At 56.9% G+C, this 18,196-nt stretch overlaps 3 protein-coding genes across 8 annotated transcripts; 2 read left to right on the forward strand and 1 right to left on the reverse strand.

Annotated features, from left to right (window-relative positions):
- Nucleotides 1–451: 451 nt before the first annotated feature.
- HMX3 (H6 family homeobox 3) lies at nucleotides 452–3,482 on the forward strand. Its single transcript, XM_006080409.3, has 2 exons — nucleotides 452–981; nucleotides 1,648–3,482. The coding sequence occupies exons 1-2, from the start codon at nucleotides 582–584 to the stop codon at nucleotides 2,334–2,336; spliced, it is 1,089 nt and encodes a 362-aa protein (XP_006080471.2). The 5' UTR covers nucleotides 452–581; the 3' UTR covers nucleotides 2,337–3,482.
- A 10-nt stretch (nucleotides 3,483–3,492) lies between these two features.
- LOC123331458 lies at nucleotides 3,493–15,973 on the reverse strand. 6 transcript variants are annotated; one of them, XM_044935480.1, is made up of 4 exons: nucleotides 15,563–15,965; nucleotides 14,898–15,028; nucleotides 11,199–11,285; nucleotides 3,909–4,194 (listed from the first exon to the last, which is right to left on the reverse strand). In XM_044935480.1, exons 1-4 carry the CDS (start codon nucleotides 15,741–15,743, stop codon nucleotides 4,054–4,056), a joined length of 540 nt encoding a protein of 179 aa, XP_044791415.1. In that variant the 5' UTR covers nucleotides 15,744–15,965; the 3' UTR covers nucleotides 3,909–4,053. The 6 variants fall into 6 exon arrangements, with proteins under 6 accessions (XP_044791419.1, XP_044791415.1, XP_044791414.1 ...); XM_044935479.2 differs by lacking the exon at nucleotides 3,909–4,194 and adding an exon at nucleotides 7,717–8,027 and having other exon boundaries at nucleotides 15,563–15,973; XM_044935482.2 differs by lacking the exon at nucleotides 3,909–4,194 and adding an exon at nucleotides 9,117–10,319 and having other exon boundaries at nucleotides 15,563–15,960.
- HMX2 (H6 family homeobox 2) lies at nucleotides 12,654–14,498 on the forward strand. Its single transcript, XM_006080410.3, has 2 exons — nucleotides 12,654–12,986; nucleotides 13,928–14,498. Exons 1-2 carry the CDS (start codon nucleotides 12,719–12,721, stop codon nucleotides 14,482–14,484), a joined length of 825 nt encoding a protein of 274 aa, XP_006080472.1. The 5' UTR covers nucleotides 12,654–12,718; the 3' UTR covers nucleotides 14,485–14,498.
- Nucleotides 15,974–18,196: the final 2,223 nt, after the last annotated feature.

The following is an 18,196-nucleotide window of genomic DNA, read 5'->3' on the forward strand; positions in this document are numbered from 1 at the left end:
TCCTTTTGTGCTAATAGGCTTGTCCTCATTTGCTGCCTAATTGGACTATATAAAGCCAATAACAGGCGGGCTCTTATAGCCCGAAGCCAAAGCGCCAAAATCTGAGGCAAGGCGAGGAGGGGGCGGTGGCGCAGGCGGCTGCGGGGCTCGGCTCGGGCTGCGCCTTCGCCTGCCTAATCCCATTTGCCATTGTACGCGCCCAATCGCCGTATACTCCCCGCATTTAACTTGGATGACATTTTGATTTCATCATTAGCATCCGGCGCCGGATTGACGCAGCCCCAAGCCGGGGACTGCTCTTGCCGCCTCCTCCCCGGGAGCCGCCGCCGCCGAGCCGCCTAGCTCCCTCGGTGCCGCGGCAGGGCCGCTCCCCGCCCCTCGGCACCCCTCCCCCATGCGAGCCCGCCCCGGCCGGGCCCTCACCCCGCCCTCCTGCCGCTGGATTTGCGCCCGGGGCGGCCCCCGACTTTGCGCCCCGTAGTTGAGTTCCGTTTATGGTCTGATTTCCGGCGCCCGTCCGCTCGCCCAGCCGCCCGCCTGTCCCGCTCCCTCCCTCCCGGGGACTCGGAGGAGAGGGGACCATGCCGGAGCCCGGGCCGGACGCCCCCGGCACTGCTAGCGCGCAGCCCCCACCGCCGCCGCCCCCGCCTCCCGCGCCCAAGGAGTCCCCGTTCTCCATCAAGAACCTACTCAACGGAGACCACCATCGGCCGCCCCCTAAGCCGCAGCCGCCCCCACGGACGCTCTTCGCTCCGGCCTCAGCAGCCGCCGCCGCCGCCGCCGCTGCGGCCGCTGCTGCCAAGGGAGCCCTGGAGGGAGCCGCGGGCTTCGCGCTCTCGCAGGTGGGCGACCTGGCTTTCCCCCGCTTTGAGATCCCGGCGCAGAGGTTTGCCCTGCCCGCGCACTACCTGGAGCGCTCCCCGGCCTGGTGGTACCCCTACACCCTGACCCCCGCCGGCAGCCACCTCCCGCGACCTGAAGGTACCGACCTCTCTTTGAACTTTCGTTGTCTTCCCCCCACGAGCCTTTCCGCACTGCGTCCCATCGCAGCCCTGGGACCACCCCCTCACCCCCCGACCTGCATTGCAACCCACAAACGCGCTTGTTTGGCCAACTTCCTCCGTCCCCTAACTTGGAACTCCTGCCCGCGCACTCTGTTGCGCTGCCTGGGAATCCAATCCCACTTGGTGAGAAAAGAAGTGGAGTTGGAGCGCGGGCATGGCGCTCCCTGGGAAAAAGGGTCTCGGGCACGAATGGGGAGGAGGCTTCAGGTGGCTGGGACAAGGGGAACCTGGTCTGGATGAAGGGAGTGACCCGGGGGGTGCCTAAGCTGGAGGAGAATCTGTCCGCGGGCCCCGGGTGGAGGAACTGAGGGAAAGAAAGAAACCGGCCATGCCGCCGTCTCCGGGCCGCTCCAGCCTGTCCCCGGGAGAAGGTGGTTGGATGTCTGGGCGCGGCGCCCCTCTTCTGGCCCAGCCGGGAAGGAGGCCTTCGGGAATGGTGAGGCCTCCGAGGCCTGGGGCCCGGAGACTGTCGCGGTGTGAGCCTGCGGTCCCCCCAGGCGCCAGGCCTCGCTGAAGGCTGTGTCCTTGTGCGTGTGTGTGTGTGTGTGTGTGTGTGTGCGTCCGTCTGTCTGTCTCTCTCCAGCCTCGGAGAAGGCCCTGCTGCGAGACTCCTCCCCCGCCTCGGGCACCGACCGCGACTCCCCCGAGCCGTTGCTGAAGGCCGACCCAGACCACAAGGAGCTGGACTCCAAGAGCCCGGACGAGATCATTCTGGAGGAGAGCGATTCGGAGGAAGGCAAGAAGGAGGGTGAGGCGGCGCCGGGCGCGGCCGGGGCGAGCGTGGGGGCGGCGGCGGCGGCGGCAGCGACGCCGGGCACCGAGGACTGGAAGAAGGGCGCCGAGAGCCCGGAGAAGAAGCCCGCGTGCCGCAAGAAGAAGACGCGCACGGTCTTCTCGCGCAGCCAGGTCTTCCAGCTCGAGTCCACCTTCGACATGAAGCGCTACCTGAGCAGCTCGGAGCGCGCCGGCCTGGCCGCGTCCCTGCACCTCACCGAGACGCAGGTCAAGATCTGGTTCCAGAACCGCCGCAACAAGTGGAAGCGGCAGCTGGCGGCCGAGCTGGAGGCGGCCAACCTGAGCCACGCCGCGGCGCAGCGCATCGTGCGCGTGCCCATCCTCTACCACGAGAACTCGGCCGCAGAGGGCGCAGCGGCCGCGGCTGCGGCCGCGGGGGCCCCGGTGCCGGTCAGCCAGCCGCTGCTCACCTTCCCGCACCCCGTGTACTACTCGCACCCGGTGGTCTCGTCCGTGCCGCTGCTCCGGCCTGTCTGAGGCCCGAGAGGGGAGGAGGAGGGAGGCCCGGCCCTCTTCCCAGACCCCGGAGGAGACTGGGCCGGGCAGAGGGCGCCGAGACGTCCAGCGGCCTTCGGGAACCGGGGCTCCGGCGCGCGGCCCCGGCCTCCCCTCCCCCAGTCGGTAGCGTTTTTTTGTAAGTATTTGCAATGCATTTTCGTGCAATTCACCCCTAATGGATTTGAGGCGCTTCCCCTCTTATTTTTGGTTTCGGTTTATAATAAGAGAAAGCAAGAAAGAGACATTTCCAGGTTAAATATTTCGGCTGGAAGCTTTTGTAAAATGTGCGATCCTCTCACCGCCACCCCCCACACCCCCAGACTCTCATTGCGCTGTGACTTTTTGGGTTTATTTTTATACAAGGAAAGTAAACGCAAAGCCTGAACCCCCCGTTTATTCATTTTCTAAAGAACTATTTTCAGAAGTCAGGAGAGAGACAGAGAATTCACATTGTACTTTTATTCTGGATCTCTGGGTGTGGCTGTTCCCCTTCACTCCCAATTATTCCCCAATTTTCAGAATCTGAGCGGCTTCTCATAAGAACCCAGACTCAGGCCACTTTTCTGTCTCCTCTCTCTGGCAGAGGTCTGTCGCAGTTCACCTCTTCATCGGTCCCTTTTTGTGATGGATGAATTCTCTAAGTGATTAAAGGGAAAGGACAAGATAGCCCACAACCAGACTTCTGATTATTGAAACACCTCCACATCTGGCCTGGTGTGAATGGTCTTATTTATTAGTAGCCTCTGTTTGGGAAATTTCATTTGTTGGTAAATTATTATTAATATTCCTATTGTTACTTTGTTCCCTGTTTTGAGAGAGTGATTTCAATATTAAAAAAACAAACAAACAAACCTATTTTTTATCCTCTCCCCCTACCTTTTTGTTCTGCAGTAACTATTGTAGTTTTGACCTGTGCAATATTGTACAAAATTTCCTGAGAGCCCTGCTTCTTCCTCTGCGGAGAGAAGCAGATGTTTTCAATGTCTAATCCCAGTCAATCGTTTATGAGGAGGAAATTAAGGAGGAGAAAAGGCGGAAGGAAGGAAACAAGGATAGGTAGCTATGCTCGAAGGAGTAAGATAGGCATACTGGAGCGCTTTAAGTGAAGGACAATCAATTTAGGAGAATTTTAACTTATTTGATAAATGTACAGATTTCTTGTAAAGTTCACCCTCAACTCCTCAGGGCTCCTGGCTCTGCCACCCAATCTTTTTCCTTTCTGTCGGCTACACCTGTTGTTCCGCGGTAGTTTGTCCCTCCCACCCATCACCCTCCCCTCTGCCCGGATTCAGGCCCTTTTTAAGAAAAAGAGGGGGGGGATCACAAAATATTGTTACACTTCCTGTTGTCGTGAAATGGAATTAAAAAGAAAAGCGAAGCATTTCCTGTGGCCAGAGTGTGTAACTTTGGACGGTTTTCCCCAGAGCAGGTGTCTCCGAACTCTTTTCTGCCTCGCTCTCTGGCTGCCTCTGCAGACTGGCCGAGTCCGACCTCGACGTACACCCCTCTAATCGGGAGGCGGCGGAGACAGAGGCGGCTTTGTTCGCGACCAGAGCTGCGCTCTCTCCCCGGTACCGTCAGCCTCTTGAAACGCCCGTGCGAGCAAGGGAAGAATGCGGGGCGGAAGGGGTGAGGACCTGGTCTTATCTAGTTCGCGAAATCGAGCGCAGCGACAGCCGCGAGCTGAGATCACTGGTTATTTCCGATCGCAGGGCAGCCGCCTCGAATTCCGTTCCCAGGCCGCGGGGTCCTTTATGAGCCGAGAGCTTCTGGGCAGAACATCCCTGGGCACCGTGGGCCCGAGCGGGGTCGGTTCCTGCTGCCTCCGGGATGCGGGCTGGGGAGGGAAGAAGGGGGTGAACTTCGAGTTTAGCCGGGCGTGTGGGGGGGGGGGTGCAGAGGCCGATCGCGACGTCCAGCTGGGAGCGGCCAGGCCGCGAGAGGGTGACCCTAGGGAGGCGAGCCAGCCCTGGAGACCGCGGCTCGAAACTCCGGTATAGGGAGGCCTCCCCAGGCCTGAAGGCACTGTGGCTCCCGGGGCGGTTCGGGTGTGGACACGGTCATGGTGTGTCCAGTGCCGGGGAGCAGAGGCCACCCGACTGCGGCGGCGGCGGCGACCAAGAGGACTGTCTCCTCGCAGCCAGATCCTTTTCTGTGCGCCGCGCCAACGCCTCGCGGGCGTACGGTTTCTTTGGGTCCCTCACCCTGATCCCGGCCGCTTCGGTTGGAAGCGCAGCGCTGACGGTTCCCAGGCTCCCGCCGGCCTCGGCCTCCACGCTCCGTGTGGACCGTCTGCCGAGCCCCGCGCTCCCAGAGCCGCTCCCGAGCGCGTGTCCCGAGGGCGGAGGCAGGTGCTCGCTCGGGCGCCTCTCGCCTGCGCGGCGCGGCTGCCTGCCTCGGGGCTTGGGGTCTGCACGCCTGGCTCCTGGCAGGGCGTGTTTGAAGATGGGGAGCCAAGAAGGGGGAGATGAGGAGCCCGGAGACTGCGAAGATCCCGGCGAGCACACCGCGGGCGCGGCCGCTGGGGAGCGCCTGCACGCGCCCCCATGCCCTCCCAGAGCTTTACAGTTGCTCAAGCCCAATCCACACGATTGATTATACTGTGGCTGAAACGTCGAGTATCGTTTTCTATTGACGGGAAACTGCCTCCAAATAAACTGGCATGCGTATTTATGGCAAGATTTAGCCTGGACCTCAGTGGAAGACAGATCTGCCTTTATTTCCCTCTGGTTTGGGATAAAAACGAGGGCATGTGTCACAAGTGAAAAATAAACAGAAATTCGGGGGCCAAATATGTTGTTCCATGTGTTACCTGCAAACACAGTGATGCCTTTTACTGTTGGCAATACTAACTGCGGGACAGGCCAATAACAGCTCATTAAAAATAATGTTGCAATAGCAAACACGTTCTTAGATTTTACAGCCAGAACACGATGTTATCAACCGCCAAAATACTTCTTTATTTGTGTTTGGATTCTAGAAAACGGTTCTTGACTGACCTGGTCTTTACAAAGTCGAGAAATAACTGGTTCTCCACAGGCACAGTTTATTCTATGTCCCGGCCTCCCTTTCCCTCCCTTTGAGGACCCCCGTTGCCCTAGGCCAAAGAGTCCTTCCCAGGAGCCAAGGTGCATGCCCTGGGGGAGGAACATGGCTGGGCTGTGTGGCTTGGGACTGGCTGAGATGTGAGCCTAGAAGCCTGCCCAGGCAGCAAACCTCCAACTCGCTCTTTTTGGGTGGGAGGTCACAGTATTTCCCAGGATGCAAGAGACAGCACGGAAGCTGCTCCCTGAGCATGAAGTATTTTAGGCTCTACTGCAAGCCTGTGTAGAGGCCAAGACAGCACTTGGTGAGACTGAACTGGCCTGGGGTCATCCGCCCCTTGCCCCCCACCCCCACACAGAATGCTTCTGTAGGTGCTGCCTCTGTGGAAATTGCCAGGAGCTGCCGGAACCCCTCAGCAGAAGGGGTTATGTGGGGCAAGTGAGGGTATCTCGACTCAGCTCCTCCAAGACATCTATCCTGGGAATCCAGAGCTGCTGGTATTCCCTAACCTAGGGCACTGAGCCAATATCCCTGACTTTAGCTTTTCGGATGGTGGAATCCAGCCTTCTCTCTGATCCTAACTTCAGATCCTTTCCCCCATGGGAACCCCCAATTAAGTCAGTGCGATAGCATCGGCTTCCTGGCTTAATAGTTTCTGCACCATCCAAACAGACATGCATGCAAACAACATACAGCATACACTCACACTCGTAGGTGATTTAAAACACTCACCCCCCACCCCCGCCACACACACACACTTTAGTTAGAGCTCCCGACAGACCCCATATGCAGGGGTTCCCAGGGTGCAACCTGTATATGTGTTTCGCATCACATCTGCTTTGTGATCACACAGCATCACAACAGCAGACACAGTCAGGTACACGTTGTTCTGGGTACCTGGGCAGCTGGTTTTCTCTGATGACCCCAGGCTAAGCTGGGAAGAACCTTGGGGAGAGGATTGGGTAGGGAGCGAGGTGGCACTGCAACCTCTGCTGCACGAAGCTTGAAATCTTCCGAGCAGAGATGCCTCCTGTTCCCTCCTCACCAGCAACCTGGGACAGACTGTGGACGCTGCCAACATTCTACTGCAGACCCCCATATGCTTATAGGCCAGGACCTCACTCGGAGCCAGAGTCCCACTATGCCGGGGTCTGAGGACCGGCGAGCATCTCCGAGCCCTGGGAGACCAGTGAGCAAGCTCTCGAGCTGTTTCTGTTGGCAACACAGATGTATTTCTTTTATTTGGTAGTAAATAGAGCAGGTGTGTGTACATCAAATAAGAGCAAGACAGATATAAACTGCCCCCTCGCCACTGGACGCTCATTCTGAACCAGGACGTCCTTTGGCAGGCCCTGGCACGCCAGAACCCCAGAGCACGCGCTGGAGGGTAGAGCGGGGAGAAAGAGGAGGAGGCACGCAGGTCGGTGGGATTTGCTTTCTCTTCTGCAAGCGCACGCTGGGGCAGCCTGGGCCCGGGCGATGGGACTGGGGGTCAGAGCAGCGGCGGTCCAGAGGGCTGCGCAGCTTTCGACCCTCGGGGGCTCTGGCAAGAGCTGGCGTCGTTGGGCTGCCTGGGCCCGGGCCAAGCGTTCCTGCTTCTACTGCGCGGGGTACCTGAACTTCCCTAGAGAGGCCCTGCGGGGGCTGGAGACTTATCTGAGAACCTTCCCACCCGCCTCCAGGGCCCCATGTCGCCCCACCCCTCGCGCTTGTCCACGCCCCGGGCCCTGAGATCCATCCCGGAGGTTTCTTCCTCTTAGCGAGCCAAGCGTGGACCGCCAAGCGGCTAGGAAAAGACTCCGATAGTGGGTCACGGCGACGGGGTCGGAGTGTAAAAGCCGTGAGCCCCATGGAGACCCTCACTTGGGGGGTCCAAAGCACAGCTGAGGAAGCCCCTGGGTTGTCGCCTTCCAGGGCACTTGCACCTGGCCGGGCAGAGGCACATCTCCGTCCCTCCTCCGGGCTTCCCACCCACTCTCTGCTCGCTCACCCCAGCCCAGCCTGCTGGCCGGTCTCTGCCTTTGGGGTGCGAGCGATCCCTTCGCCTGGCCGCGCGCATCTCGCAGTGCGCACTGCCATGTGTGCACGTGCGCCTGTCTGGGTGCGCGGGGCGAATGGTGGCCTTTGGCCTACAGACATTTGGGAGGGTGCTGTGGGAGGGTGGCAGAAGAGGGCAGCCAAGATAACTGGGCGTGCTGTACTCTGGAGCCCCGCCTGGTGCCTCGGACCCGGATACTGAGATCTGGGATGCGCCTGTTCCCGAGCTTGGCGACTCTTGCGGAAGTACCCTGGAGGCTTATGGGGGGGGGGGGGGGCGGGGAGCTCCAGCTTCTAGGGAATCCTGTCTCAGACAGTAGCGCAGCGAGTGTCCATTTTTCCGCTAGGGATCTTTCCCCACACTTCTGCCTCCAGGATCCCGTCGCTCTTCCACCGTGTGTCCGGGCAGTTTCGGAGACCAGCGACAAGAGATAGTTGGAGGCAGCGGGCCTCCTCGGACAGTTTCCAGGAGATGCCCACTTGTTGTACTCGTCCAGCTCCCTTCCTTGGCTGCTGCTCCAGGCGATGCCTCTTCGCAGCGAAAACTGCCCCCCAAATCTCTGTCGCCGGATTCCTAAAGGATCCCTTCTGGTTGCAGTGGACGGAGAGGAAAAAGAGTTGGGGGAGATGTGAGAGCGAAGTGAGCGAGAACGCGCCGAGAGCGCGTTGCTCCCTTCTTTGAGTCTGGAGCTGCGGGGTGGAGTCACCTGGTGTGCCTCGCCCGAGCGCTAAAGTCTTAAAGAAAAAGAAAGAATCCCCTTCTCTCGTGAGCTTCGCCGCCCTCGCCCCCCTTGGTGATGGAGTGCACGCATCAGATTTTCATCAAAGTTCTATTAAGTGAAACATAGGTTGCAGGGCACCCTTTGATTGAAACAGTTTAAATTTTAATTGTGTTTTTAATTTGACATATAGTTGCAGAAAGGAATGACACTGCGTCGCCAAGGGGCGGTCGATTTTCTTAATTTCTCCCAGAGGAATTGATGAGTCTATCAGGCCACTAGATTGGAAACCCATTAAAGCTCTCTGGTTAGGCTGTTAATTGGAACTTGATGGATGTGGGGAGGGGGGTGTTGGGACTCGGCTATGCTGATCCAATCTTCATGACTTTCTGTTTTCCAATAAATTACACAATTCATTTTCCAGCCGCAGATTACATAAATTGTACACCTCTGGGGCTCTCTTTTTCAAATAGGGAGCCCTTTTCCCCAAAAGCCTATTGCAAGATGTCATTTGCACCAAAGAACGAACAGCAGAGGCCCTTGAATGAAAATCGAAACATAATCAACGTTTATACTTAGAAAATTTATTGAGATCATTTTCTCTGGTATTTCCTTATTTTAAAGTTTCGACGCGCCATATATCATAATCCACTCGCGCAAAGAGGGGGGGCAGACTGTGTTTAATATTTATCGAAGCTTGATTCCAAGATCAAACTTGTTTATGACTTCATCTGTCATTTCAGAGGGAGCCTTCTTCCACTATTACCCGGCTCAGCCAGCCTATTTCCCGACTGCCGCAGAGCAGAGAGGATCAATTTTTATTAGGCTCCTCGGCAAGTTTGCTCTGGGCCGCTTTAATATTGAGCAGCGGCATAATCTCGAGACCTAAACTTTAAGCGTCCTTTCAGTCTCGGAAAGTTTATCATTCCTTGAAACTCGGTTATGCCTAATTCCCAGGAAAGGGGGAGGGGAAGCGATCCCAAGGATGACCAGGAGCCTGACTCCCGGGGTAGCGGCTGTTAATCTGGTTGAACTAAGGAGGGGCGGAGCTACCCCAAGACTAGGAGGGTGGGGCGGGAGGTGGGACAGAGTTGAAGGATTGCCACACTCGAGGGCAGAGAGACGGGGTGTCTGTGGGTGGTGGTTCCTGACGCTGAAGGTTCCTGGCCGTGTGGTTTGCAGCTGCGCTCAGCCCAGGAGAGGGCGTCTGGGCCTCTGCCTTCGCCATGAAGTCTCGGGGACCCACCCCCCCCCCAAAAAATGCCCCCAAGGAAGGGCGGGGAGATTCTGTCTTGGCCCTCTGGCCCCTGCAGTGGAACTGCTGTCCGTAACCGAGGGGCAGCGAGAGACCCCGCCCGTGACCGGCTGAAAGGAGAGGAGGAGTGGAGGACCCGTTTGCCCGGTCTCCCCTCACAGCCTCTCCGCTGCAACCTCCCCGTCTTCGGCCTGGGCCACCACCACCATCATTTCCCGGGCCCGGGGCAGTGTGTCTGTGGCGCTGCAGCGCACGTTTGCGGACCGAATGCGTGCCACGGCAGAATCGTTTATGCAGAAGCAAGCCTGAGGTTTACGGTGTTCGCGTCCGAAGAGGTGCCTGGGAGGAGGAGGAGGCTGCGCAGGAGCGCGCGCCTGTGTAGACCAGACAGTCGAAGCGATCGCAAGGAGCGTAGCACCGGGCCGGAAGGCTCCTTCTGACTTTCCTCCCAAACTAGCCCGCGGAAGCGGGTGGTGGTGGCGGCTGGGGGTCGCGAGGCTGCACGGTTTCATAAGAGTCCTCAAACCAGGCTGCATGGCTCCCCGCCACCGTTGCCCCGCCCTCGAACCTCGCCGGGTCTGGGACCTGTTTCTCCGGGGCTCATCCCAGATGCCCCGCCGCTGCCACACCTGGCCACTGCCTTGGCAGAGGCCAACTCCACCCAAACACCCGTCCGGGCGGGCTTGAGATAGCCGGGGTCCTCACAGTCTACCCCGCAGCCACTCCCAAGCTCAGGATCAATGCCTGCCCCGCCCCTCGCCCATTCCCAGGGCCGCGTACAGGCAGTGGGACAACCTCGGGCTTCCATCTTGCTTACTCTACTTGGGTTGGTCACTTTTTTTTTCCTCCTGGGCCTCAGTTTCCCCGACTGTACATTGGGCTAAGGATCGGCACCACGGGTTTGCTCTGAGAATTCAAGTGAAGAATTATTAGATGAGCTCAGGATAGTCCAGGTTGCCGGCGTCGAGTATTTGCTAGCTCAGAAGGGTTCAACGAAAGCCCTCCTCCTACCCCAAAGACTGTTTTTTCCCCAGGCTCCGCTCGCCGCGTCGGCCTGTTTCCCGCGGGGTGGGCGAAGCCCGCCCGGGAGATCCGCGAGGAGAGGCCGCAGGCAGGTGCGAGTCGGCTGTTGGTTTCCAGGATGCTCCCTTCTACCCCGCAACCGTGCGGGGGCGCGCGGGCCGGGCTGTGACGTGGCCCGGGAGCTCGCGCCGCGGCCGCGCAGAGGAGGACGCGCAAATTGTATTTCAGCACCGGGTCCTTCCGGGTTAATGAGCTGACACCATGATTAAAGCTGACCATTTGTAATGTGTCTCGACCCCGCCGCCGAGCCCTGAAGAGGTTAATGCGGTGACGGAGGCCGGCACCTGCCCCTCGCCGGCCTCCCTCCCGGGCCGTGGCGCACAGCCTCCGGCCCCCGCCCCCTCGCCTGCCCCTGGCCCTGCTGCGCCGCCGACTCCTAATCAATTAGCCCATTAACGAGCCCTTGGAGGAGTTAAGTAGGGAGAGGTTCTGCCACGGGTAGGGCTGCAGTCGGTAACTCACCGCGGCTAATGATATTATAAGCGCTTTACTCAATAACCCGGGCGCGGCGCGGGCGAGGAGGGAACTGCACCGTCATGGGGGCAGCGTCTGGACATTTGTGGGGACTCCTCTCTCCCTTGGCTGCGTTGGGGGGGAGGGGGCACCATAGGGTCAGGGCTCCTGGGATCATTTGGCCGGGCCGTACCGGAGGCTGCAGACCCGGGGCTGAGGTCGTCTGAGCGCCTTGGAGTCTTGCCTCACCTTGGGTTCCTCCAGGCTTGTGTAGACAACTATGCCCCGAAACGTTTTGCCTGCGTCGCGTGGGTTCCGCATCTGGTACCAGTTGATCTGGGAATTAAAAGAGCAAGAGTCAGGGCTTTGAGGGGGCCGTGCAAACACCTTAGGGAACTATGGTTAACTGAGCGCCTACCGCAAGCTGTACTCAGAATTAGGCACTTTGACCTCATTTAGCTTCTTCGAGGCAATCGTTGCTTTCCCCTAATTTTAAAAATGAGAAAACCAAGGCTCAGAAAGTTTAAGAATCCTGTTCAAGGTCACCTTCCCATTTGAATACCCTTTGCCTAATCCTAAAACCATGGTCCTCATCTCCTTCTCCCCTTTCCTATAGCAGATCGCTTCTATTTTTGCAGCAATTCCCTGACCTCCAATATTTACGTAAAAATGAGAGTCAGGGAAGACAAGGCCGAGCTTTGGGCTGTTTACAGAGGTTTACAGGGCACATTTCATTCCTACCTAGGCCATTCTCAAAACAGGTGAAGGGAAGGGGATATTAATGGGTGCGTATCACCTATGAGAACAGTGAGGCTCTGATTGGGACTTGACTTGTCCAAGTTCACCTAGCGTGTAAATGGTAGTGCTGGGACTTGAACCTGGATCTCCTGAAACAAGATCTAGGGCCTCCCCCACCCCCCACAACGATCATGCAGTCTTGCTGGGCCCGTGACAAGGTTGGGGGCTGTGGGGAGGAAGGGCCAAAGTTGTCTGATGCCAGGCCTCCTAGTTAAGCTTCTAGGAAGAGCATCAGTTCCCATGTGCACGCTCCTAAATCCCACGACCCCCAACCTCCCCCGCGAGGCGCAGAGGCCTGCCAGCCCTACCTGCCTGCCCAGGAGAGAAGGGGTGAGAGGTTGGGGAGGGTCATGGCGTAGCCTATGAGCCCTTTGAGGGTGTGAGGACCTGCGTCGCCTAAAGGAGGCGTGGGGCCACTCCAGTTCTGAGCCCCGAGCTGCCCCTGTCTCTCGAGAGGGCCGAGGTCGGAGCCATCAGAGATGCCACAGAGGCTAAGAACCTAGCTGTCATCCATCCTGCTTTCGGTCCAGGCTGGTTGGACACAGCAGATGCCCGCTGGGCTCTTCGCGAGCTCGGGGGAGGACAGGGGCTGTGAGAGCCCGGCCTGTGCTTTTTGAAATTTTCCGGGGCCGCTCGGCGGCGCTGCGATTGGCCGCGTCCGAGTAACCTCTATGCAAATGAGGCCGCGCCACCTCCGCGCCGCCAGGGACCCGGCGAGCTGGCGGGCAAAGAAGGGGCATTCGCGCCGGGGCTGGGCGGGCGCACCTGAAGCCAGGCGGGCAGGGACCCCAGCGCAGCTGTCGGGTGCCCGCGTTTCCCTCGCGCGGAGGGGACGCCTCGCCAGCTTCGCCGCCCCCTCCCCCTAACTCCCCTCCCCGCCCCTCCCCCCCGCCTGCCTGCCTGCACCACCTTCCACCCAGATCATTTCTAAAGGGAGTTCTTGGTTTCCTCCGATTTCTTATGAACCCAGGATGGGCAGCAAGGAAGATGCGGGCAAGGGGTGTCCGGCGGCCGGCGGCGTCTCCAGCTTCACCATTCAGTCCATCCTGGGCGGGGGCCCCTCGGAGGCGCCGAGGGAGCCGGCCGCCTGGCCGGCCAGGAAGCGCAGCCTGTCCGTGTCCTCGGAGGAGGAGGAGCCGGACGACGGCTGGAAGGCACCCGCCTGCTTCTGCCCAGACCCGCACGGCCCCAAGGAGCCCGGCTCCAAGCACCACCCCCCCATCCCCTTTCCTTGCCTGGGTAAGGATCGCACGCCGCCGGGTCGGCCTGGAGCAAGCTCTAGGGGAGGGAAACTGTGCCGGGGCTCTCGCGTCGGGCCCCCCGCCCCCGGCCAGAGCCGCGGCCGCGCGGGGTCCGGGGCCGAGGGTGGGGTTGGGGGGAGAGGCGTGCTCCGCGCTGACTCCTCCGCCCCGCGGGCGCTCGGGAAGAAACCGGGAACACAGATGCCGCGCGGCGCGGTTTGGGGGAAGGTTGGGTTGAAGGGAGTGTATTTGTGGGTTTGGCACAGGGCCGGCCGCTCTCAAGGCTCTGCAATATCCCCTTTGCACATCGGATACTTTCTGCACACGAGGTCTGGAAGTCGGATCTGAGCAGTCCGCCCGTCCGTCTCTACCGCAATCTCCTTCTGCGTCCTTTTCTTCTCTCTCTTCCCCTCTCTTCGACCTCTGCCTCTCTGTCTCCCCTCCTCCTCCTCAGAATGATTAGCACTCCAAGATGATTGACAATGGTGCCTTTCAGAGATGGTTCCTCTTTACAACATCTGACCAAGGGGAGCCCCGTGTCAGTCCTTAGCGTGATTTCCGAACAAACGGCCTGTGAAACGATGCCACCCTATAAAGCTCAGGGAACTCTTCCAGCTCAGTTACTACAAGGCAAAATCTTTTAAAAAGATGCTAATGTTCCCCCTCCAGACCTCCTCCCCCTGTTGCAACACGTCCTTTCAGGAAGCTGGGAGCACAGAGACCTCAGGCTCCAAGTAGTTGGGTCCCTCTCCTGTTGCTTTTCAAAAGCCGGGTGCCGCTTTTTGGGTTTCAGCGAGAGATCGAGAAAAGTAGGGGCTGAGATCCAGGAAGATGGGAACCAAGGCTGCAGGCGCCAGCCAAGCCCCTGGTCCTGGCAGGAGCTGGGGGTCCATGAGGCTCCCCAATTCCATGGCTCTCTTATCTGTTCTCACTCCCCAGGTACCCCCAAGGGCAGCGGAGGAGCGGGGCCGGCGAGCTCGGAGCGCAAGCCTTTCCTTTCTTCTTCGCACCCGGACTTTAAGGAAGAGAAAGACAGGCTCTTGCCCGCGGGCTCGCCGTCGCCGGGGCCCGAGCGGCCGCGGGACAGCGGCGGCGCCGAGCGGCAGGCGGGCGCGGCCAAGAAGAAGACGCGCACAGTCTTCTCGCGCAGCCAGGTGTACCAGCTCGAATCCACCTTCGACATGAAGCGCTACCTGAGCAGTTCGGAGCGCGCCTGCCTCGCCTCCAGCCTGCAGCTCACCGAGACCCAGGTCAAGACTTGGTTCCAGAACCGCCGCAACAAGTGGAAGCGGCAGCTCTCCGCCGAGCTGGAGGCGGCCAACATGGCGCACGCGTCGGCGCAGACTCTGGTGGGCATGCCGCTGGTGTTCCGGGACAGTTCGCTGCTGCGCGTGCCAGTGCCGCGCTCGCTCGCCTTCCCCGCGCCGCTCTACTACCCGGGCAGCAACCTCTCGGCCTTACCTCTCTACAACCTCTACAACAAGCTCGACTACTGATAGCGGCCCGCCGGCTCCGCGCCGCGCGCCCTCCCGTCCGCTCCCCGCCAGGCTGGCGCGGGCTGCCCCCGCCCCGCCCCTCCCCACTCCGGAGCAGGCGGCGCGTTTCCAGAAATACTACGAAATACACCATGTGTATTCATTATCTCTTATTTATGGCTTTTGCCCTACTTTGGTTTGATTGTTTCTGGTATTTATCGGCATCCTTCCAGCCAGATCATTTGCTCTGTACCCGCCCCCTACCCCCAAACAAACCAATACGTTTTGAAAACCATTTTGGAGGGGACGTTCTAGGATGGTGGTCGGACAGGGAGTTTCGGTCAGATCGACACTAGCCGGTAGGACAAAAAAAAAAAAAATCAGAAAAAAACCCCCACACCAAACCAGATACATTCCTATCCCCGTAAATATACCTGTATATATGTACACGCACACACGGCCGGCCAAGCCAGTCCTTGGGGGCTTTGAACAATGATCTCAACGCCTCTTTTCATTTCCCTTGTCCCGAGGATGGATAGGGGCGAAAGGCGGATAGATTTCAGATCTGTAAATATTTTTAAAAAGAAAAAATAAAACATTTTAAGCATCGTTGCTAACTTTGGTGCAATTGATTGGCCGCCGTGCTAATGCGCAGGTTTTTGTCGCTTTTCCACGGAGCTGGTTGCAGGGGTGCGTCAGAGGAGGTCTGGCTCTCCCCACGTGGAAGGTGGGGCGGAGGTCAGAGGTTAAGGGTCGGGCGTCGCCGAGATGGCACGTGGCCTGGAGGCGCACCCCATTCCACTAGCGGATGCCGTAGTCTCCGCGCGGGCGGAGACTCAGCCCAGCCGGAATCCAACTCCCGGGGCGCTGAGAGGGATAGATGCGGGACTGCAGTTGCCAAAGCAGTTGCCTCCTGGAACGAGCTTCTTTCTAGCCCTGAGAGCGGCTTGGGGTTGGCGACAGCATAGGGCTGTGCGACGTGGTCCAGTCAGTGACAGGAGCCTCCTCTCCGAGGGTACAGGGCAGGTGGGGCGGCCCTGCCTGGATCAGGTGTCGAGCCCGGTTTGCTCGTCCCTCAACTTGGCGCGACAAGACTTACAGCCGCTCGCAGTTTCCAAGCCGGTGGCAGGGTTGCGCGTCCGGCGCGGCGGAGGAACAGGGCACAGAGAGGCGGCCCTTCGGCCGAGGAGGGATGAGGCCCGAGGCCGGGCAAAGAAAGCTCCGGAGGCAAAGGCTCCTCCCCACACTTTTTGTTGTTGTTGTTGTTCGTGGTTTTGCATGGAGCGTGGCTAAGTGGCCCGGTGTCGGGCAGGCACGTGGCAGCTGGCACTGAATGGAACCTTGATGCGCTGTCTGCGCGCCCACGGATTTCGGCGCCCCAACACCTGCCGCCGCACCCTGGCTTGGGAGGGCGCGGCATCAAGAGAACAGAGGCGCGCGAGTGTTATGCAAATCGCAGGCTTGCAGTGTTAGACCGCAGCCACCTGTTCCTTGTAAAACGTCGGAAAAAAAAAAAAAAAAATAGCCTGAGCTTTGAGGAGGCTGACCGTTCAGTGTCACGTGAGTCGAGCTCCCGGGTTCTCCGGTCCGAGCTACTCCTTAGCCTCTGCTAAGGTGCCGGGAGTCGCAGCGCGGAGGCCGGATCTCATCCTCTAGAAAGAAAATCTCAACTTGATGGACCGGTCTCTTGGAGTCAAGAGACATGGAAAATATCTGCATTTTGTGAAAGTATGCAGGATATCTGTAATCTGTCTATGTGACCCACAGTATCAGGTCTAAAATACCTGATGTCTTATTCATATTTGAGGTTTCTATTTTTTTCTTTTCACGTTAAATTTCATGAAATTTACAATCTATTTCAAGATGACACCTGAAGGATGCTACCCAAGAACCCAAGTGCCAAAGTTGTTAGGTCAATTGCATTTATTTAATTCCAGCTGAGTTCAATATTTACTGAGCCCTAGTAAATAGGGCTGGGAACTATGCTAGATATCGGCCAGTCAGAGAGAGAAAACTAACACTGCATCTTTCTTCTGATATTTTTTGGTACACATATTTCAATGACGTTCTCTCCTTCCAGATAACCCGCTTTAAATTTTTCTTTTCCTCTCAAGTTGCTCTTTGAATATTCTATGCAGATTTAACCCAAGGAACTACTTGTAAAGAAATATTTCATCCATATCATTTTGGTCCTCACTTCGATAGATTGTTTTTTAAAAAGAGATGATGGTTTTACCAGTATTAGATCACTATATCTTTTCTTGGGCTTACTTCTTTTATAGGAAGTGGTTTTGTGTAGACAGTTAAGGGCAAAGTGGTTTTTGCCCTTAGGATTTTAGGGATGATCCTTTTTGTTTGTCATATAGTGGATACATCACTTTTTTACTAATCCAGAAATTAGAAGTCAAAGGTGATCCAACAGTGTGATTAGTTTCTAGGAATACCTCTTTCTTATAGGTAACTAAGTACACACACACACACACACACAGACACTCACACACACACAGAAACACACACAGCTTTGCATTTGGATTTAAGATGTTGTTCAAGACTCCATTGTGGCCAGATTTCCGATCTCAAGACTATCAATTCATTTGAATAATCAGCAAAATCATCAGCCTCCTTTCAGGCTCTAAACTGGATTTAAAAGATTGACGTTTCTTAAAACTCAAATCGAGTCCGGCTGCAACTGCCTGTCCAGAGGGACCTGAATCATACACACACTGGATAATGAAATACACTTAGATTTTATTAGTGGATAATTCATGCTCAGAATCTTGAACACTAGTAGAATTAAATAAACAACTGGGAGAGGGAACCAAATAAAATTATTTGGAGATAAAATTATTTAGCCAAAATTAGAATGGAGGTAAGGCACTGCACTTTAAAATTCTTAACCTAGCCATTAAGTTGTTGAAAGAGGAGAGAGAGAAAACCAAGTATGAGGACTGGTGAGGATGCTGGGAAAGACTGAGGGCAGGAGGAGAAGGGGACATGAGAGGATAAGATGGTTGGATGGCATCACCAACTCAATGAACTTGAGTTTGAGCAAGCTCCCGGAGTTGGTGATGGACAGGGAAGCCTGGCGTGTTGCAGTTCACGGGGCTGCAAAGAGTCGGACACAACTGAGTGACTGAATTGAGAGAGGGGAAGACTCTGTATTTTGGCAGGAATATCATCAATACTGGCAGAAGAGTGGTGGTTGTATGTTTACTGTATCACGATTCATAAAAAGAAGTGCACTTGAGTCAGTGTATATGAATGCATAAGGACCAACACCACCTTTTCTCCATCGAGTTGCCTTAGAAATTAAACACTTTAACCTCAACTATTTTCTCCCACTTCATACAAGATTGTATAATAAAGTAAGATTTTTTTTTCCCACAATACAAAAGGCAGTGAAAAAGATGGTACAGCACGGATTAAACTGAAACATTTCAGCATGCTTTTGATATTCAATAGTAACTGAGTCACAGCATTCTAGTTATTAAGTATTGCTTTTCTTTCATGGAGACCACAGTATTTCTCATTACAGGAGCAACCTTCTTGATTCTCCTATTTCTGGAGGATTCTAGAAACAGAAAATAGAGCAGAGCCTGTAAGTCTAGAGTGTTGTTGGGGTGTGAGAGAGTGGAATAGAGAGCGTGTGGCTGTCATTTTAACGTCCTACTTGGACATATGTCTGTAAGAGGCTTTTGAGCTTTAACACACTTAAGAGTAATTATCTGTTTCC

The sequence above is a fragment of the Bubalus bubalis genome, chromosome 23, assembly GCF_019923935.1.
Source record: "Bubalus bubalis isolate 160015118507 breed Murrah chromosome 23, NDDB_SH_1, whole genome shotgun sequence".
NCBI classification, from domain to species: domain Eukaryota; kingdom Metazoa; phylum Chordata; class Mammalia; order Artiodactyla; family Bovidae; genus Bubalus; species Bubalus bubalis.